Genomic DNA, 22,540 nt, shown 5'->3' with positions numbered 1-22,540 from the left:
CTCTTGCTCCTCCTTGTCCTTGTCGTCCTCTTCGTCCTACTTCTTCACCTCCACGTTCTCTTCCTCAGCCTCCTCTACTTCTCACTCTTCCTTCTCCCTCCATTGTACTCCACACACACAGCTTACCTGTAGCTTATTTATAGTGCTTAGGCTGATTGCAAAGTGAACTAATTATCTAAAATAGTTTTCACATGTGACAGTGTGCCAGACAGTTGGCAAAGTAGTGTAAATAATAGCCATAAATGTGTATAGTTTTGCTAGAAGTGTGTTGATCATTTGGAAATTGAGTGCAAAGCAGTGAGTTGTGTTTACAGTTCTGCAAAAAGAGTGCTTTGCAGTGGATTTTACCTACAGTTTTACAAAGTCTGTGTTACAAAACGGCAAACTGAGTGCAAAGCAGTGTTTGTGCTTTTAGTTTTGCAAACTCAGTGAGTGGTTTTGCTATAAGTATTAATAGTTAATGAGGTAATGTTCCACGGCACACCTGATCATTTCTCACGGCACAACAAGTGGTTGGGAAACACTGATCTACAACACTGACTTTAGCTCATTAGCCAACTAGCAGTCAAAGCTGTTTAAAGCCCAGAGAGAAGCAGGCAGCTAAATATAGTATTTATGAATACTGCGCTTTATCCAGTGTTCTGTCAAGTCAAAGAAGAATGTGCCTATATTAAAATAAACATAATTTACTTACTCTCTGTCATCTGTATGCTGAACTGATAGCTCCTATTGACATGGTGAAATTATTGTACAATGCATATGCGAATTAATGCAATGTATGCTACTCTGAGTTGTATGCTAAAATGACTGAACACCAGCCTCTCACGGCTAAAACTAGGGGTATCATAAACAATAAAATAAAAAAACTGTATTATTGGCTAGAATGGAAAGATTAAGTCATATTAAACTTAAATCATGATTATTTTCAAAAAGAGACAGCAAAATATTCCAGACTTATCTGGCAGATCCAGTTAACAAAGATATTAACAATTATTTCTAAATAAAAACACTGAGTCTTTTGAAAAAAAAACAAAACGTTATTTTAATAAAAGCTTTAATATTTAGCACTAAAATGAAGCCTGTCAGTGCAATGGCTGGCCTCCCTCTTACTTTTGCCTCCTTTCGGGGTTTGCTACCGCAATGCAATATTTAAGAAATACAATACCTGTAGATAATTAACAGAGAAAATTCCTTCACATTTATACAGTACACTGTACTGTATTTTTACAGAATGTCATTTTACAATGAATTAATGACACATTATACTGAAGTAAAAACAAAACCAAAAAAGCCTGGAGTAGAACTGAATAAGCAGCTGTCATACAGTACTCAGCCCCTTGCATGCTGCTGGAAGCAAAAGTGACTCCTGTGGCAAGCAGTGCAGTGTTGTTTCAACATTAAAATACGAAGCAGTTATAATAAAAATGACCTGGCAGATAGACATATTACCTTTAGCTGTTTACCTTTGCAGTTATCTGATTTTTACCTAAATTAATTGCCTATAAGTTTTTTTTATTCAGGTAGAAGCTGGTGGTTTAATAATAACAAGATAATTCCATTGTGAGAGCTAGTATGAAAATTTTATGAGCGCAGCTTGTCTGTAAAATGAATAGACTTTTCTAGACAGGCTGGTTTTATTTCCTTTTGTTTAATCTCTCTTGCCTCTTTCTTAGGTGGAGAGATGGACTGGCTCTTTCCCATCCTTCAACTGGCCGTCACACCTACAATCCATGAATTCATCACCTTGATGTATTTAAGGATTTAAATACTAGCCTGCCTACAATCCTGAATTGAATAAGAAGAAAATGGATAAACAAATTAACTTAAATTATAGCAACTTTTGTTAGCAACTTGTTTTCATTATGAAGGTTAAATTGGAAATATGTGTGATCACAACTTGGTAGGGTGTGAACAAATGTGGCTAATGGCAGAATTGGGGGTTCAGGTATAATTTCTTTGTCATGGTGATGAATAACCACTTGTGCTGTGTCTACGTCAGCATCATGTGACGAGGCTCTAAGCAGGTAAATCTGAATGAATTCTAATTCTAACTCATATTCCATCTGTAAGATAAACAATGTCATGATATATGATGATGTGATTAAGAAACCATGAAAAACACATGCAAACAGAACATATTATGGGCTCACCACTGCTGGATAGTATTAAATTCCGTTCTTTTGAATTCTTTTGGCGACAGGGGTACGTCTTCGTCTCTGCGAAGACGTTCCCCAGTTCTGAAAGCCTTGCCAGGCAAACTACATATCTATAGTTCTGCTATACGTCACACACACAGTTTTTATTTCGTAACAATAGACTTGGTGGGCAGGTTGCACCTCTAAATGTGGACCTCTATCCTTAGCATCCTCTTGTCACACCAAGCCTCTTCATGTCCTACTACAATACATCCATGAACACAGTATGTAAAAGCTGTCACATTTGAAAATGTTTGCCTTTTATCATAAAACCATACATTCATTAAAGATTTGGAAAACTGCCCTGTATTTTTTTCTGTCTGAGATGCATCTCCTGCATCTCCTCTGCCCTCCAACCCACAGCATTAGAGACGGTGCATTTCTAGTTTAGTTTTTTCCGCATCACATTCTGTAAATAAACTTGTGTTAACCTTTTCCCAGTGTCCTATGAGTGAGTCCATCATTCTATTAGTACATGATAGAACAATCAGGCTACCATAGACTCAGCGGACACTCACTCACTCCATGATACTGTCACTTTCCAAGCAGAGCAGCCGGGAGAACATGAACGTTTTCTTCATCACCTCGATTCAAACCAGGATGTACTGCTACGAAAGGTAGTTAAGTTTGGAGGAATTATGCAATTTGTGTGTTTAAAAACTTGCCTTTACCTGCAGCACCTCATTTCATGGAAATTTACACTCTAATTACTCTAAATCTGTTGGTTGTGCCACACACACACAAAAATATACAATGAAAGGAGCAGCAAGATGTTTCTAACGTTTACTGCAATGTTCTAGTAGGATGCACATGTAAATGAAGGATATACAGCACACACAAGTACATTACTTCATATTGCCACGTATTTATGTTTAATTGTTTATTAAAAGCCTAAACTTCCAGTACAGTATACTTTAAACATATTCATTATGTATGTAAAAGAACATCAACAGTGTGTATATTTCTTATCAAGTGAATATTATCATACCCTTTTATTACATCCTTAAGATGAGTATATTAAACATACTACTGGAAACAGACACATAATTAAGGACTATGGGATACATGTATACAAGTACATAAAACATGCAAAGACACTGCTCAAGGAAAGTTTGGCCAAAGCCAGTATGAAAACACCTATGATTCATTTTGAACAGAACCTTTTTATATGACTGATGTGTAATTGTTACGTATACGTATGTTTTGTTTGTTATTGTTACATATTTATTACAATATTGTTAGAAGAAAATTAGCCTTTTCTCTTACAATTGTAAAAGAAAAGGCTAATTTTCTTCTAATAATATTGTAATAAATATGTAACAATAACAATCTGCTATATTTTCACTTTGAACATTATGTCCTGTGTTCTCTATTGAGAAAGCACTAGCATATTAGAACATGTTATACTCAGTCTTTTATTCAGATAGGCTGAAACTAGTGATTTAGAACTTTTTAGAATTGTTTAACTTTTAAAACCAGCTTATGTACAAAAGAGAACTGGAGACATTGGAAAAAACAAAACAAAAAGTGGGGACGTCTTTTTCATCCAGAATTCCAAGAAAAAAAGTCAGCATTGTTTCACAATTTATGAGATAAATCATCATCAATAAGTTAAATATATTAAATGTGATAAATAAATAAATCTGAACACACTTTAATGACCACTAAATGATGTGATTTTTTCTATGTTAATTAGACAAATAAAGCTCTTTGGGTAGTATACTGATACAAAATACTCTAATAGAAATCAAAGAAAGGGTAAGGTTATAAATACACTGCAAATACAGAGAGTGGAAACAGGAAGGGAACTAAACACAATACCACAAGAATAAATAAAGTAGGAAAAATAAAACTGGAACTAGCTAATACACTCAAACTCAACAAGGGCAAACTGTACAAGGAAGCATCAGGTCAGGAGCTACACTTAAATAATAAACTATGAATATACAACTAATGCTCCATCTTATAAATCGTGAAACAATGCGTACTTTTTTCTCTGAATTCTAGAATCACTGTGGCGATGGTTTTTTGTTTTTTTTTTAACAATTTTTGTGCTGGTTTTCATCTTTGCTTGTACTGTCAGCTTTGTGTTCATACCTAAATACTAAGAGAAAGATCATATGTGCGTCCTTGTCGCGATAGGGATTTGTGTTGCTGTGGTGGACTGTAGACTCAGTTTATACTTTTAAATGGTTATTATGAACGTTTGTTTCAGGTTATTTTACAGAATAAGGTGAAAATAATGTTAATGCCAGTATAATTAATTATTTTCTAATTGGAGTAATTTATTGCATTACTTTTAAGAATAATTGGAGTAATTTATTGCATTACTTTTAAGAAAAGTGTTCTGGGTAATATGTGTAATACATTACTTTTTTGACTATGACCTGACACTGATCACAACACTCCTAACACTCGAGATCAGAGTACAATTTCAGAAATTTTTTCTGGTTTCTAAAATGTTTTTGTTTCGGACAAATAGAAATTAACTGCAAATATATAACACAGAGTAAGAAATACGTTTGTGTGTTTTCTTTTTTGCTTTAGTTCTTTTAGGTTTTTTAACTTTAGCCCTACTTACCCTCAGCACTGTTCCACAATGAAACCATATATGCTAAGAACACAGTGACTGCAGTCAAATAAAAAATTAGGAAAATCTTGTTGACTTTTTTAGCCATTCTGGTCCAGTATCCAGACTTCCTGTTGCTGCTGAGCAAAGTCATTGTTTTCCTTGTCTCCTGCAGCTCATCTGAGACTTTTTCCAGAGCAAAGGACACCTCTGTCAGTATACTGCTGCTGCCCTGAAAGAGTGGTTTTGTAGAAAGGCAATCAACAAGATGTTAGGCCAATAAGGTTCATGATAGCTTTAACATTTGACACACTGGTTTGTTTCTACATTGATTTAATAAAAAAATGTTTGCTTCCGATATACAGTTTAAGATACAGGATAATCTCTGCAATGCAAACATCCCTTCCTGGAGTTTCTGAAAAGAGAAAAAAAATGTGCATTTTTTCCCAACCTTTCGGGACAGAGACACAGATGGTGTTTCATGAGAAGATACCTCATCAACAGAGGCGTGGTGACTGAGTCTCCTAATCTCTGGAAAAACATTAGGCATAAAGATTAATGCAACACAACTAAAACTGCATGCAGATTTGTGGAATGTTTGCTATGATTAAGCTCACCTCTAAAACAGCTGTAGAAGTTGTGGCCGCCCTGGTTGTTCCCAGAGTTCTCCCCCAGGCTTCGGTCTCCATCCGTCTCATCTTCCTTTTCAATCAGATGCTTGACCAAAATTGCCTCCAGGAGGCTGAGCAGCATCAGAGCAAAAATTCCAATGCAGTAGACAGCTGAGGAGGGCAGACAGTATTATTAAATTTGTGGACAAATAAGTATTGACTATATGTGCAGTCAAACACGCTTCCTTACCTATAAGTGGAATACTGTCTGAAGAGCTCGGCAGAATCTCATTGAGAAGAAGCTGCATCACTGTGACAGCAAGCAAGACAGTGACCTTGAAGCCGAGTTTCTCACCCCCAGTGTCTGAGATGAGGAAGGAGGATAAGTCCAGAAGCAAGAAGAAGAGCACTGGCAGGATGAAATTGGCAACGTAGAGGACAGACCTCCTCTTCATGGTAATCTGTGAATTTGTTTCCCCAGGTGGTTAGGCACAATAGACAGATTTACACTCAAAGAAGTATTATGTGAATTTGTATTCAAATAGTAAAGAGAAAGGAGTTAAGTGAGAAGTTTTGGGTGGTGTAAATGTGCCAAACCATGCAGCGTTATTAATGTTGTTTTGGGTGTCTGTAACACCACCACAGGATGTACAGTTGTGTTCAAAATAATAGCAGTCCAACATGACGAATCAGATCAGTGTTTTTGATAGGAATCATTTTATTACATGGCAAATAATTTACCAGTAGGTGAGTAGAGTCAGAGAAACCAACAGACTCAACATTCACAATATGAATGCACCTGAGTCTGTGCAATTGAATAATTAAGTGAAAGGGCCGTGTTCACAATAATAGCAGTGTGGAGTCCAACCAGTGAGGTCATTCATTATGTGAAGAAACAGGTGTCATTCATGTGGCCCTTATTTAAGGATGAAGCCAGCACATGTTGCACATGCAATATTCTCCGAAAACCTTAGAAAGATGGGTTGTGCCAGACATTGTTCAGAAGAACAGCATGCTTTAATCAAAATGTTGATTGGAGAGCGGAAAACATATAAAGAAGTACAGAAAATGCTAGGCTGCTCAGCTAAAATGATCTCCAATGCTTTAAAATAGAAAGCCAAACCAGAGAGATGTGGAAAAAAACTTAAGGGGCTTTTTCTTTTACTATGGTGTTGAGCCTATTTATCTCATACCAGGGATCATTGATTAGTTTGCTTATATCAAAATACTTGAAGAGGTCATGCTACCTTATGCTGAAGACAAAATGCCCTTGAAACGGGTGTTTCAACAAGACAACAACCCCAAACACACTAGTAAGTGAGCAGCATCTTGGTTCCAGACCAACAAAATTAAGGTTATGTAGTGCCTAGCCCAATCCCCGGACCTTAATCCAAAAGAAAACTTGTGGAGTGACATTAAAAATGCAGTTTTAGAGGCAAAACCTAGAAATGTAGAGGAATTGTGGAAGGTTGTCAAATCATCCTGGGCTGGCGTACGTGTTTACAGGTGCCAGAAGTTGATCGACTCCATGTAGCACAGATGTGAACCAGTTCTCAAAAACAGTGGTTATACAACTAAATATTAGTTTAGTGATACACAGGAAGGCTAAATCTTAACATTTTTTCCACTTTGAGTAAATATTTGAGTTTGTAATGAAAAAATGCAGACAAGTAATTGAAATATTGATACTTTTTTCCTTCATGTTTTGATGAAAAATATAATGTGCAGTGTTACAAATGAAGGGAAATTAAAAAAATATATATGGATTTCGAACTTTACTCACATTTTAACATACACTACTATGATTTTGAATACAACTGTATATAAGGCAGTGGCGTGCAGTGACATTTGACAAATTATTGCTGCACTCTACATGGACTTCTTCACCGTCATGCACTCCTTCCTGGCTGAAAAATTGCAAAAAAGTACTTCTATAGTTAAATAAATATCTGATATATTACCAAAAAATATTTGCTATTAGCTGTCAGAGACAAGTGGTGTAGGAATTCAAACCACTCCTTTAGGAAATAAACAACACTGTGAAAAATATCACTACAAATAAAACTGTTATTTAAAAACCAAGTATAAAGTATCAAAAGTAAAACCTGACTTATCTTCCATTAAAGCTGAATACAAGTCCTTTAAACCTCACATTAACAATGATAACGCGTTGATATCAATGGTTAAAATCAACGAGACCACCTGATCCTACACACTCCTAAATATATACTGCAAATTATGATAACTAAATGATACGGCTGATAAATCTGATGAATAAAAATTATTTTAATTGATGTACATCATAGCATATTGTCCACTGCAAACTTGGCAACTCAAAGATTGCCCTACAACTGAACTGGGCCAAACACAGCAGCATGGTTCAGCACATCCATCACCTGCTGTGGAAAAAACTTGAGTGCTTGACCTGAAACCAGGTGGCTAGAGTAGATGGATAAAGGGAAAAGAACGAGTTTTCCTTTCTGTTTTCAGAAATACTTACAGTGTAAATGACCACAGTTTGATTGAATCCATAACCTTCAACAACTTCGTTGTTGACTGACATGTCGATGAACAGCCACTCATACTGCGTGTGCATCATCTTACGAGACAATTCTGTGACCGTTGAATTGTCAATAGAGTTGTTCCGCAAATATATTTCTTTATCTGAAATTGAATATAAAAAGAAATGTGATAAAGGACAAATAATATAAATGTGAGCAGACCAACAAGGAATAAGTGCATTATTGTTTTACATTTTTTGTAGTGCTCTTTCTTATTCTGGGGTAGGTGGGGTGTCTAAGATTCTGTTGTTCTAACTGTTGCTTTGGTATTGATGTTAGTGTGATGTTATTGAGAAAGATCTGAAAACTGCTGTTCACAAACACTGTCCATCTAATCTAAGAATGGGCAAGGATTTCAGTCTCTAGATGTGCAAAGCTGATAGAGACATACCCTAAAAGACTGGCAGCTGTAATTGCAGCAAAAGGTGGTTCTACAAAGTTTTGACTCAGGGGGCTGAATAATTACGCACACCCCACTTTGCAGTTATTCATTTGTAAAAAAATGTTTGGAATCATGTATGATTTTCGTTCCACTTCTCACGTGTGCACCACTTTGTGTTGGTCTTTCAAGTGGAATTCCAATAAAATTGATTCATGTTTGTGGCTGTAATGTGACAAAATGTGGAAAAGTTCAAAGGGGCCGAATACCTTTGCAAGCCACTGTAATACATGTTTTTTTTGGGTTTTCCACCAGCGCGGAATTACCAACAATAGAGAGGGCATAGCCTAACATATGAAACAGGAAAAGACCGTCATGTAATCCCTTTATTTCAACAAAGTAACTGTATTCTGAATACTACCCTTTTAAACGGTAACTGTAACGGAATACAGTTAATCATATTTTGTACTTTAAATACGTAACACTGGTACATGTATTCTGTTACTCCCCAACACTACGCCCCTTCCCTTAGGTCCACCAATCAGCAGCTCCTTAAGGTAACAAAAAATAAGTATAAATTTAGAGGTGACCATGGCTTTGCTGTAGCTGCTCCAAAGTTGTGGAATGAAATGCCCTTGCACGTTAGGCAGGCCTCTTCTGTTTCTGAGTTTAAAACTCTTTTTAAAACATAGTTATTTGCTGAAGCCTTTGGCACTCTTTAAGGGGTTGACTCAACTTGTTTTATCAACTTGTTTTAACATGTTTTATTTTATTTTGTTTATGCTATTTGTATATGTACAGCACTTTGTGAACCCTGGCTTTATATTAAAGTGATTTATAAATAAAGCTGGTATGCTATGGTATGATTGGGGCTGAATGCCAGTTTTGGGTATGATGTGAGTTTGTTGAGCTGTTTATTGTTGGGTTGATAACTGTGTTTAAGTTTCCACCTATGATTATGGCAGATGTGGAGAAATCCTGTAATGATGTGAAGAAGTTATGATAGAATGTGTGGTCGGTCATCTGTGTTTGAGCCATAAATGCTTGTGATTGTTATGTTGGAGTTATTAATTGTTTCAGGGAAAATGTCTCACTTTTGAAGCAGATGCAACCTAACGAATCCAGACAGATGCACTCATTGATGATTACTTGTCCACTGTCTCGCAGTTCCACCTCAGACTAGTGATGGGATTTCCAGCTCTGTTTAGAGAACTCTTCGGCTCGGCTCACTAAAAAGAGCCGGCTCTTTCGGCTCCGAACCAGCTCTTCAGGTTTTTTTTGTTGCTTTAATTAATTTATTATTAACAATAATATAAAATTATGCACAAAAGGAATTACTAATGCAAAATTTAAAAAAAAAAACAAACCCAAAAAACCCCCTGGTTTTATTTATATATGTTTATATATAAATATTTGCGGTGGCCCCTAGAGACAAAACACGTCTCTAGGGGCCACCGTAAATATACTAAATTTCTTTTAGCAATTATTGTTTATTCAATGTCACAATTCCAACCCTGCTCCTTTACCCGGGCTTGGACCGGCAAAAGTGACCCGAAATAGGCACTCTGGTGGAGTTACTTTGTGTGTGTGTGTGTGTGTGTGTGTGTGTGTGTTTGTTTATAAGTAGTTTTAAACCTTGTGATCCACAAAACAGCATAAGAGTAAAAGAAGAACTGACTGCGTTACAGCACCCACTGCTTGTTGAGAGTAAAAGCGATACGCGCTTTCACGTCTTTTCTAAAAAAAAGTCGCTAAGGGGTCTGAAAACTCGCTAAATATAGCGACAAAGTCGCTAAGTTGGCAACACTGCGTTGTTGTCCCTGGCTCCCTTTCTCTCTCCCTCCCGCTCTGTTCCTGTGCTACTGCGAGTGTAACTACCGCCCCTCCCCCCCTCTTCCCAGCGCAAGCACAAGGCTCACATGCTTAGTGAAGTGGAAAAAAAGTGTGTGAGAGAGGGTGAGAGAAGGGAAAAAAAAAAAACCAAAAAACACGGCTTGCGATAAGGAGCCGGCTCTAAGAGCCATTTCGTTCGCGACCGACACATCACTACCTCAGACACTTAACCTGACTTTAAAGTTCTTATCCAAACTCAGTAAAAAACTGCAGATCAGCTAATTCAACTACAAGAAAAACAGTAATATCACTAAAGTTAAAAGTTAAAATGTTATAAAAACATGCTCATTCTGTTTAGTTGTTGTGTGGAATATTGATTAAATCCCAGCATTTGTATAATGCCTATTTCAAATTTTATTGCTTACTTGCAACATCCAATCTTTCTAATGGGAGTTTTTAACAAGATAAAACTAATATTAAACAGAACTGGATCCAGCTTACGTGTACGGCTCTCTATAGCAGCTCCAGGGTTTCATGTGACTCTTTGGAAATTCCCAATTCCTTTTCACACAGTTGTCCAATTCTAACATCATCAAAATAAGATGTTGGCCCAAAATATGTGCAAATTTGGATGAAAATTAGTTTTTTGGCATTGGATAACCTTCCTGAAATTATGCATGACATCATCAAAGCAGAAACAGAAAATTAGAGCCCCTCCTTTTGGCCGGGCAGTATATGTTAAAATATCTAATGTTGTGCTTTTAAGACCATACAAAGGACATGTAAACAGAAACTGTTATGGACTCACCATCGTGAAAGATAGACTTGAAGGAGAGGTTGCAGCTCTGGGTGTCAAAAGGAAATTTGTAAACATGCATCTTGCAGGTGCTTAGCACCACCTGGTCATTCCTGAACTCAACCCGACCATTGTGATATATGCTGAGATATGGACTCGGAGACGCTTTGTCTTTTTCTGTCCTGTATAAAAGAATATGTTTGAAATGAAAACAATGTATTATCATACTATGGAAAACAGTTTGCATCATGCTATAAATGACTATTTATTATGTCTGCAGCTATATCTTATTTTATCTTAGTAAAACCTGCTAGTACTAGAGGTGAAGAGATACCATTGACTAGGCCAGTGGTTCCCAAACTTTTTTTGCTAGGCCCTTCTTTATTTTACAAGAAAATCCCCCCCTTTCTGACACAAACACATCCTCCAACCAGTCTTTGGATCTATTGCAGTAGAGACAGATGTGTTATATTTTGTCATTGCTTTTGTATGCTGAATAGTCTTTCATTATATGATCCAATATGATTTAAAATCCAATTGTAATAGATTTTGTTGGAAAAAAAAAAAAAAAATATATATATATATATATATATATATATATATATTTTTTTTTTTTTTTTAAGTTCAAAAGAGGGGTGGGTTCGGGGTGTGGTGTCAGAGGAGGCTGATGCACACAGCTATTCTCCATCACCTGGTCATACCTTTCCCATTTCGAAAGGATGCCGGGACCCGACAGGAGAGCTGCCTGTGTTTGTGCTGAGCTGGAAGCAGCAACTGGAAAGCTCTGTTGTTGAGCTTTGCTGAAGGCCACATGAAGTATGGAGGTCTGTAGCAATTTAATGTGCATAAAAGGTTGTGACATCTGCGCACTACGTGCCTCAGCATCTGCTTACCTCCCCTCCCTATGTGATTTTAGTTACAGTCGTTCCTACTTTGTTATAATACAGTTGACTGGGGATTAATTAGTAGCAAGCAAGTTTCATTTGGACTTGTTGAACAAGTGGCATCCTATTATGGTACCATGGTGAAATTCACCGAGTTCATCAGAGCAGATTAGAAACAGTCTGCTTGTTTAGTTGCTTCATTTATTTATTTATTTTTACACACATGGCAATGGAAGTTATTGGATCAACTGAGTTCAGTGATTTGGATGATATTAATACTTTTGGCAATATAGTGTGTGAACTGCCTATTAAACCAATCCAACTTGTGAAAGGTGCTTCAAAACAGCTTGAGATGAATTACCTATAAATTCAACAGACAGCTGATAATTGCTCACATCCTCTGACTCTGTTTGAATAAAGTTATTTTAAGTAAAAATGGTTATTTCTAACCATGTCTTTGCTATTTTTCCTTCTTCAATTTGTAAATTATTTCATGAATTACAATAAGGAAAACATTTTCTGTCACCCTATGGTTTTTACAGTAGCATATATTTATAAATATGATTATAAAATGACTATATGTGAGTGAGTTTATGGGCATATTCCATATGTCAAACTTACATCTCTTCAATAGTTATATCTGGTATCCACAGATATGAAGTAGGAATTGTTATATATTCAATTCCACAGAAATCATCTCGTTTCCATTTAATGTACTCATTGAGCCAAGCCTACACTCAAGGGTACAAAAAGGCAAAGAGATGAGATGATGAAAAACAAATAAAATAATTGAAGAAAAAAAAATAGTATAGTAATAGTAGTATAGAATTTTAACAATACAGAGAAAACCATATATACCTATGATATATTTAAGAGAAAACTCACCAAATCAACCCAAATGTAAGTAATTAAGGTCTGGTCAATTTCTCTCTGTAAATAAAGAATTTGAACATAGTGTTTATTGAGGCAGACACATGTCAAGCTCAACAGGCAGGTTAGCTAATGTTAACTCATATCAGCTAATGCCTCAGCAGTTATCCTTTGCTGGTAAATAGACAGTTTCTGCTGAAGTCCAAGCTGCCTCCAAGCCAACTCCTCATGCAGCAATATAATTATTGTTACTACTACTACTACTACTAATAATAATAATATAAAGACATGAACCAAAGACAGTTAACTACATATATCATGTCTGATTGGAAGTGATGGACAGTAGTGCTTAAAATTTTTTCAAGATTTCTTCAGCAGAAGTAATCCAGTGATACCTGTCATGTATTAGCATGGAGTCATAACTCAACCTATATCTCTGTACTGTGTGTCAAATAAATGTCTCAGAAAAAACTAAAACAAAAAAAATACCTAAATAAAAATGAAACAGCACTGATGTAAGAAACTGTAAGTTACAAACAGAAAAACGGGTCGTGGCAAGAAACACAAGCCAGAGTAAGTAATAATAACAATAATAATGAGTTGTTCTTTTGTGGATGAGTGCTGTGACATTATGTTTCATGAGCAAGAAAACTAATTAATTAATTGTCATTAATAATAAAAGAATACCCAAACAAATTACCATATCTAAGATGGCATAGAGTCTTATTGTAATAAACACTTCTGTATAATTTTTGTTGTTTATAATGGGCCGGCTCATAGTGTATTTAAGTTCGTCTTTTTTCAGATTCAGGTGATTGACAATATCCTGAAAATTACAGACTTTCTCCTCTTCATCTTCGTTATCTGAAATGATATCAAAATGCATTCTCCATTAGAGATTTATTTTAGGAAATAACAAGAGACAATGTCTGTGCTTTTCATTCCTGATTTTCAATTTAAAAAAAAAACAAAAAACAAAAAACATGCTCACTGGCTGCTTACATCCATCAAAGCTAATGTACATCTGCACTAATGCAGTATTCCTGAGAAATGGCAGTAGGCACCAATTTAGAACCTTTTGATATGCACAGAACTTTTTGTTGACTAACAGGCCATGTCTGCAATGTTTATCTTATCAGTCAATATTAAAAATGGGACGTAGAATACATGTAACGTACTCTTTATAAAATTGTTTTATATTTTAGATCAATCACCTCAGGAAGGCATGATATACATTATGGCAGACCTCATAGTTAGCAGAATATGGTGTAATGTCATGTGCTTTTGTTCATCTGATGTTTTGTTTAATTAACGTTAGAACCTGGTATGGACTATATGGTTTTTCTTTTTTTGTTATGTTACACCTTAAAAATAAAAGATACAGCATCTACAACATCTTTCATTTCTAAGGTTTAATGTATCAGGTTTCTTTGTCACATGTTTGTATGTTAATACCATTTGTTCCTTTGTTAAAAAAAATACACTTTATAAACTCAGGGACATAGACATGACAATGGAAAAACAGTAAATGTGTCATATACATACTGTTTTTGCATATCCATGTTTATTTAAGCCAAATTTAACTGAAATCCACCGAATAAGCTTTGAGAGAATAAATTAATAATACCTCCAGTAATTGTCCCATTGCTTTTTTGCTTATCAGCATCTGGTAGCTCTACATTGGAGACATATCCACCTGACATGAAAGAACATAAAAGAAGTTATACATATGTACAAAATTAGGTGCATAAGTGTTGGTTATAATAATAGATGAACTGAAAGAACACATGATGAGAAAAACAAACCTAAAAAAAAAAAAACAATTAAATAGATTTTCAGCTTACAATTAAAATAAATAAGTGACTCGGCCAAATGGAAAGGCTCAAACAACCAAACCAAAAATTTCAAGATTTGGAAACAGACCTGGGAATTTTAATAAACAGCAACCGCTGGACATATATAAGCAATAACATATTATAGTGTCCTGAGGAATCAGTAACAAAAGAACTCACAGAAAGACTTATACTGTACTTGAGATGTCACTTCAACCCTTACACAGCCACAAGCTGATGCCATCCAGACCTCTTGCAACACCTGTTTCCGTTCTCATTTCTGCTCTCTACTTCCTATATTTCTCTCCACAGTGGCTTCCTTCTGCATGCTACACCTTGCTGTATTTAGATCAGCTTTACTTTTGGCTGGCAGATACCAGAGTCCTGTTTTTCAGCCCAGCGTCCTATTTCCTTTGACCAATCCAGTTGATTAGTATTGCGTTGCTAATACAAATAAACAGTTGACTAGGTGTCCGTCTGTCTGTTTTGTGCCATAGTGTCTGCAAACTGTTTCATCCGGAAAGATTTAGTTGTGTTTTACTCAATATTCTTCAACCAGATAGATAAACTAGATCAAATCTATATTACAACTGTTAAATATTTTGACTGGTTCAGTTAGTAAAATATAAGATCTCATACCAGTTTAAACAACTGAAGTCCTTCAATTCAGATTTCCAAAAGAGTAAATACATAAAATCTTGTCTGAATTCTGTTAATGAAGGCAAAATTAAAAAACAAACAAACATTGGTGTTAAAAAAAAAAAAAAAAAAAAAAAAATGCATTTAATTGCACTTTACATGCTATGGAAGCCCGTTTCCACCACTAAATAAAAAAAAAAAATAAAAAAAAATCCTTAACTCAATTTTGTATTAACACTGCAAATCAGTAATCTACGTGAATTGCGTCATTTCCTTTTTACCCGGACGCTGAAGCCCTCAGTTACAAATGCTACAGCTAAGCTACCAGCATTACAGCCAGTCATGAATGCACAAATTGCTGAGTATTTTCAGTGTGACCTTCACAAATGATGAAATCCTTGTGTTATTAGCTGACTCACATGGTGTTACTATCAGCAAACATACTATTGAAAGCACCAATTTGTTGCTATACATTGGTAGCTCACAATCTGGCTTTGAGTGCACATTTCTCTGCGCCAGATCCTTCCGTCTAACAAGAAAATTACGTCATTCACATAGATTACTGACTGGCAGAGCTAACTTGAAATTTTGAGTTATTGACTCAAAACTTTGAGAAAAGTAACTTGAAATAACTATACCAGGAGCAAGCAAGACTGGGTGTCAGATTTAAATTGTTGGATTGTCATGTATGCTTAGAAACATATACTCATATATGCTTAGAGATATATAATCGATTGCATATTGATAGGATGTCTGATCCTTAGTTGTCTACAAAGACTGTGCATTCCAGAGCACTCTGGCATACACACACACACACACCCTAGAGAGGTCGTACCTTCCCTTTCTGATTTATGGTATGGGAGGACACTTACTCTGTATCTGTTTAAGTATAAGAGCATTTTGTGTAGGTGGTCCGCTGGACTCCTAACACCAGCTTTGGGGAGTCAATCACAGGGTCATATCTTGACCCACACACGGGCACTCTTTGTTCACGTATATGCCTGTGTAAGATGTTGTATGTTAATGAACCTGTGAATATTCATGTAACCTTAATAAAGAGCAGTGCTGCGGGGGAGCTGACTGAGAGTGACCGCGGTTTGAGCAACAGGAACAGCACTCGTCTCGTTTATCTCCCTCATGCAAGAGTTGTGCCTGGTGTCCAATGCGTTTGCCATTGTAGTAGAATTACAGTGGGGCAAAAAAGTATTTAGTCAGCCACCGATTGTGCAAGTTCCCCCACTTAAAATGATGACAGAGGTCAGTAATTTGCACCAGAGGTACACTTCAACTGTGAGAGACAGAATGTGAAGAAAAAAAAAAAAAAAAAAAAAAATCCAGGAATTCACATGGTAGGATTTGTAAAGAACTCATTTGTAAATCAGGGTGGAAAATAAGTATTTGGTCACCTCAAACAAGGAAAATCTCTGGCTCTCACAGACCTGTAACGTCTTCTGTAAGAAGCTTTTCTGTCCCCCACTCGTTACCTGTATGAATGGCACCTGTTTGAACTCATCTGTATAAAAGACACCTGTCCACAGCCTCAAACAGTCAGACTCCAAACTCCGCCATGGCCAAGACCAAAGAACTTTCAAAGGACACCAGGAAAAGTATTGTAGACCTGCACCAGACTGGGAAGAGTGAATCTACAATAGGCAAGCAGCTTGGTGTGAAAAAAAATCAACTGTGGGAGCAATCATCAGAAAATGGAAGACATACAAGACCACTGATAATCTCCCTCGATCTGGGGCTCCACGCAAGATCTCATCCCGTGGGGTCAAAATGATCATGAGAACGGTGAGCAAAGATCCCAGAACCACACGGGGGGACCTGGTGAATGACCTGCAGAGAGCTGGGACCAAAGTAACAAAGGTCACCATCAGTAACACACTACAACGGCAGGGAATCAAATCCCGCAGTGCCAGACGTGTTCCGCTGCTGAAGCCAGTGCATGTCCAGGCCCGTCTGAAGTTTGCACATTGATGATACAGCAGAGGATTGGGAGAATGTCATGTGGTCAGATGAAACCAAAGTAGAACTTTTTGGTATAAACTCAACTCGTCGTGTTTGGAGGAAGACGAATACTGAGTTGCATCCCAAGAACACCATACCTACTGTGAAGCATGGGGGTGGAAACATCATGCTATGGGGCTGTTTTTCTGCCAAGGGGACAGGACGACTGATCTGTGTTAAGGACAGAATGAATGGGGCCATGTATTGTGAGATTTTGAGCCAAAACCTCCTTCCATCAGTGAGAACTTTGAAGATGAAACGAGGCTGGGTCTTCCAACATGACAATGATCCAAAACACACTGCCCGGGCAACAAAGGAGTGGCTCCGTAAGAAGCATTTGAAAGTCCTGGAGTGGCCTAGCCAGTCTCCAGACCTCAACCCCATAGAAAATCTGTGGCGGGAGTTGAAAGTCCGTGTTGCTCGGCGACAGCCCCAAAACATCACTGCTCTCGAGAAGATCTGCATGGAGGAATGGGCCAAAATACCAGCTACTGTGTGTGCAAACCTGGTAAAGACCTATAGTAAACGTTTGACCTCTGTTATTGCCAACAAAGGTTATGTTAAAAAGTAGGGCTGAACGATTATGGAAAATAATCTAATTGCGATTTTTTGCCCCAATATTGCGATTGCGATGCGCGATTATTTTTTAAGGTCTTTGTCTTCTGTATTATTAAACAAAGACAAGCAATACATCATATAGTATGGCCAATACTATATTACATTAATTTTAAACTGTTCTTTCCTGGAAGACAGACCTCTGTTATGACGACATGAGGTGATGCATGAATTGATGACTGACATTTTTATTTAACTTCTTCAATCACAACAGTATATTTGAACATACACAATAGTTTATTTTTAGCTTACAAACATCTGAGCATAAAGTAACTTACTGTTACTTTAAAATTTAAAGGCGTGAAATTGGACGGTCTAGTTCTGATTAGCGTCACCGCTGTCTCGGTGGAGTTTAATAAACTCGGCCGTCTGCTTCTTGCTATCTAAAATATAACCAGACACTGGTGTAAATTCTCGACTGTCTCATACTTCTGTTTAATAAGTTTTCTGTTTGACGTTTAGTCAGCTGTGTGAAAACCAAGGAGGAACCCACCCGGGGGATTAATAAAGTTTTATTTTATCTAATCTAATAACTTTAATCTCAGCCAAACCGATTTACTCACGAACAAACAAAACACTGAAAAAAGCCCAACAATAACATTTTTAGGTTGTCTAAGTGACTTATATATTACGTTTAACCCGAGCAGCGAAACTCCGCGGTGATCTGAAAATGATGTGCCGGGAGTTGTGCCGTTCTCGGCCGCATCAGTAACCCTCGAGCTCCCGGCTAGCTGTCGAGCTGGTGGGTAGCAGACGCCTCTGAAAACGTCGAAGCACTTTTGCAAATATGGGATATCTTGATAAACCGAGCAGATATTTGATGTTTACACAACTACTTTCTCGCCTGAAAATATGTTAAAAGTTTATTTTGTGACCCAGAAAGATTAGTATGAGTAATTTTAAAACTTAGTAGCGGCCGCCATTGCTGGAAACTGGAGTTTGGCTGGGCCGCGCTATGAATTCTGGGATATGGTAGTAATTTGGACAGCCTTCGGCGCGTCGCTGTGACGTAATCGGTCTACAAATGCGGCCTCAGGAGGATGCAGCCCATGAATTTGGACATGTCCAGAGTATAATCGCAGCCTTTGCGGTTAGAAAATTGCACTTGATCATGTCGCGATATTATCGCAAATGCGATATATCGTTCAGCCCTATTACAAAGTATTGAGTTGTATTTTTGTTATTGACCAAATACTTATTTTCCACCCTGATTTACGAATAAATTCTTTACAAATCCTACCATGTGGATTCATGGATTTTTTTTTCCACATTCTGTCTCTCACAGTTGAAGTGTACCTCTGGTGCAAATTACTGACCTCTGTCATCATTTAAGTGGGGGAACTTGCACAATCGGTGGCTGACTAAATACTTTTTTGCCCCACTGTATCTTGGCTGTTCCAGCAACAGGTTTGTGCCAAACATAAACATAACACTGGGGCAACAGACAGTCACTCATGAAGGATGTTTCCACACAGTGGAATTGGATATGGTTTCTCGTCTACTAAAGCAGCAAGAGGCTGTTTTTGCTGCTTTAGTCAAACAAAAGCCAGTCATAACTTCATCACAGCTGGTAAAACGCAAAAAGCTGATGACTTTCATGTAACCATTCAGGTAATTAAAACTATTTTTTTTAACTTACTGTTACTTTTTCTTCAAAAAGCTCTATAGGTGGCAGTTATTGTGTAGATTAATAATTACTTTCTTGAACTGTCTACTACAGGTTAGTGACTGAGCTTCTTGGAGGTGAGACATGTGTCTCATGTGGAGTGTTTTTACCTGCTTTCTGCCACCTGCATGACACCATGGAGGTCTCTGATGATGACTCACACTACATGGTGAAATTTAAGACTGCCTTCCCTATCCCAATGTTAGCTACACCCAACCATCAGTGGCTCAAGACCCACAAGAGCCACTGTACTTGACCCACGTTTTAAGGATTTAAAGTGTATTGCAAGGGGAGCGCGAGAAGAGATTTGGACCAGCCTTGAGGCCCTGCTGCAGGAACTTTTTAAAGATGCCACCACAAAGGAGCCAGCAAAGACAAAGAGCCTCCTCTCTTCATTGTCTCCAGACTCTGATTTAGATGAGGAAGCCCTGTGTAACAGGACCCTGAGTTTGTACAGAGCAGAATCAACTATCAGCGAGACAGACTGCCCACCGCAGTGGTAGTCCAGTCGAGCAGAGACCCACCCACAGGTGTCTGTCCTGGCCCGCAAGCGTTTGATTAGTCCTGCTATTTATGTCCCATGCAAGAGACTGTTCTCACTTGCAGGTCACACAGTAACAAAAAGGAGAGCTGCCCTGAGCTCTGAAAATGTGAACATGCTAGTTTGCCTAAGTAACTGGCTGAGAGAGATGGACAGTAAACAAGCAAGGGGGTATTTTGAGTCCAATGGGTTTGTTATGTTTTGTACTAAATTCTTCCATGATCACACTGTTTTAGCCTAGCCTTATTATTATTATTTAAAGACAATACCATTTTGAAAATGTACTTACAGTACTTAAAATAGCATTTTATTTTTAAGTCTGCCTAGTGTGGGACAGGGATATTATTTTTCTTAAAAGAGCTTGAGTTTAAAATATTCATGTTTATGTCTATTATTTAATTCTACTGCCCACTAAATCCCTTTTAAATGAAAAAAAAAAAAACATTTGCACTTTGTGGCAGGTTTTCTTCTGTGATTAAATGTGATTAATCAGATTATTTTTTTGAGTCCCAACCCTAATATTTATATATAAATAAAATGCTGAAATAACTGAATTAAAATATAATAATGTTTGCTTACCCGTGATTATGAGCAGAAAGAAGAAACCAGCGATCATTGTTGCTTACAGAGATCTGTATGCACCCTTGTCCTCTATGGGTTCTTAAGATGCTTCTTGCTCCATTTAAGTCAATGCCTCACGAGGGTGGGGCAAATGTAAAAACGGATTGTCCAAAGAATCTAGCAAACAGCAGCAGAGGGTGGGCAGGGATACAAAGGTTGACACTTCACTGGGAACCAGACCGGAATACTTTCTCTCTCCTTCTTTGTCCATTTGTTGCAGCAATAAAGCAGAAGACAAGAATTCACAAGACAAAATTAGTCCCATGCAAATTATTTATTATATCTATCAGATTCACATAACTCATTACAAGAAACTTTCAGTATAATCAATGACTTCTCCAAAATCTCAAAAGCCCCTTTAACATACAAAGCAGTACGTTGTGCTCTGAAACCTATTCTTTTTCTATTGCTTGCTCCATCCTAAACCAGTTACCAAATGAACCAATCATAGTGCGACGGAAATGTAAACATGCCAGCGAGGGGTACTCAAAAAAAGTTCCCCATAAATAACACATGTTAACATCGAAAACACTGATCCACACTGAAGTCCATGAGTTTTATCTGAATATCCATGAGAGATGTCCAAGCGCTATTGTCCATAAACGGGGGAACTGGTGTGTATGATTGTGGAAATCAGTGTATTCGGAAATTACGGGACAGAGCGTCGTCTTTGATAGCTTCCTACCAGTCCAGTGGAAGCTTCAATGCAGAATGAGTCCTGCTCCTAGCCGTTCATTGGCTCGCCATCCTTTTTCATACCCAAAAAGGTTCACCTGGCCTGCATTAAATAAACAAGGCCAATAAGAAATCACAAGAATACAAAAAAATGTCAGCCAGTTAGGCTAAATACATTACGTTATTCTTGTTCCTGGGTACACAATTTATAAATAATTAAACAAACAGTATATTTAAACAATAAGGATTTAACTAAAACATTTCAACTGCTATATACATATTATATAGCGTCACAGCATTTGTTATTCAACAACTATCATCAAATAAAAAAATCAAAATCAAATTGTCTGGACCGGCAGCAGCCAATTAGCGTCAGCTGGTAGCAATACAGTCAATTAAAAGTTCAAACTCACCAATTCCGTTCTGTTCAGTGCACGACAGCACTGTGGCTCTGGCTCACAATAATCAGCGTCCAAATCGAATAAGTTAGCTGGTGTTAAAAAAAAAATGCATTAAAACGGAAAAGCAAGTGTTTGCTAATATAAACCTGCAACAACTCTGTCACCTGGCTTGCCTCCACTCATCTGACGGGAGAAAGCCGGGACAGGCTTACTATGACCTACATGCCATCCGATTGGCTGAGCAAAGTCATGTGGTTGGAGTCATGTATTTGTGATGCGTCCAATGGCAGGAAATAAGTGCAGGAAATTACTAAATTCTAGTAAAACAGATTTTACTCTGGGTTACATACACAATAAACTGGAATAAATCAACCATAATGTCACTCTCTGAGGATGCAATCTCCAGGTCAGGACCCTGCTCTCCTTCTTCACATTGGCAACAGTAAATATTTAAGCATAAATATTCCCCCAGAGTTTAATCTCAGTTACATAACCTCTTAAAAAAAAAAGACCCTAACCCTAAAATCCTACCCTGGCCATATTATCTATTCTCAGTACTCCTAGTTACACCAACATAAAACTGGTTTAAATAAATTCATTAACTACAAAATTCTACTGGGAAAAGCAAAAAACCCCAAACTGCCATATCAGCACTACAGAACAAATCACATAGTGAATGGAGTTGAAGCACCAAACTTTTAATACTAATCAACCATATTTAATGATGAATATTAAAGGACAATTATAACAACTCACAGATACAGATAGAACTTAATCAACAGAAAAATATTTCAATTCACTAAGATGGTCTTTTTATACCCAGTGTGACTTAACTGTTGCCA

The 22,540-nt window shown here is 37.2% G+C and overlaps 1 protein-coding gene across 2 annotated transcripts; it reads right to left on the bottom strand.

The window, feature by feature from the left end:
- Positions 1-3,492: 3,492 nt before the first annotated feature.
- Positions 3,493-21,889, bottom strand: LOC147323635 (5-hydroxytryptamine receptor 3A-like). Of its 2 annotated transcripts, none has more exons than XM_086304118.1 (13): positions 21,711-21,889; positions 21,308-21,400; positions 20,581-20,823; positions 14,326-14,394; positions 13,399-13,562; positions 12,714-12,758; positions 12,450-12,559; positions 10,957-11,126; positions 7,876-8,039; positions 5,626-5,836; positions 5,382-5,546; positions 5,216-5,295; positions 3,493-4,996 (listed from the first exon to the last, which is right to left on the bottom strand). In XM_086304118.1, exons 3-13 carry the CDS (start codon positions 20,615-20,617, stop codon positions 4,769-4,771), a joined length of 1,443 nt encoding a protein of 480 aa, XP_086160244.1. In that variant the 5' UTR covers positions 20,618-20,823; positions 21,308-21,400; positions 21,711-21,889; the 3' UTR covers positions 3,493-4,768. The 2 variants fall into 2 exon arrangements, with proteins under 2 accessions (XP_086160244.1, XP_086160243.1); XM_086304117.1 differs by having other exon boundaries at positions 20,581-20,820.
- Between the last annotated feature and the right edge of the window lie 651 nt (positions 21,890-22,540).

The sequence above is a fragment of the Aulonocara sp. 'chitande type north' Nkhata Bay genome, linkage group LG8, assembly GCF_057382095.1.
Source record: "Aulonocara sp. 'chitande type north' Nkhata Bay isolate Kocher_YH1m ecotype deep benthic linkage group LG8, A_spYH_male_GT1.1, whole genome shotgun sequence".
In the NCBI taxonomy this organism is placed as follows: Eukaryota; Metazoa; Chordata; class Actinopteri; order Cichliformes; family Cichlidae; genus Aulonocara; species Aulonocara sp. 'chitande type north' Nkhata Bay.
This window is presented reverse-complemented; position numbering and strand designations above follow the sequence as displayed.

What these genes read in the sequence shown, in the direction of transcription:
- LOC147323635 (XM_086304118.1), bottom strand. Translation starts at nt 20,617, where the DNA reads ATGATCGCTGGTTTCTTCTTTCTGCTCATAATCACGG. An exon ending in GATATAACTATTGAAGAGAT is followed by an intron (nt 11,127 to 12,449) that starts GTAAGTTTGACA and finishes TCTTTTATACAG; the next exon opens with GACAGAAAAAGACAAAGCGT. An exon ending in CAAGTCTATCTTTCACGATG is followed by an intron (nt 8,040 to 10,956) that starts GTGAGTCCATAA and finishes ATTCAATTTCAG; the next exon opens with ATAAAGAAATATATTTGCGG.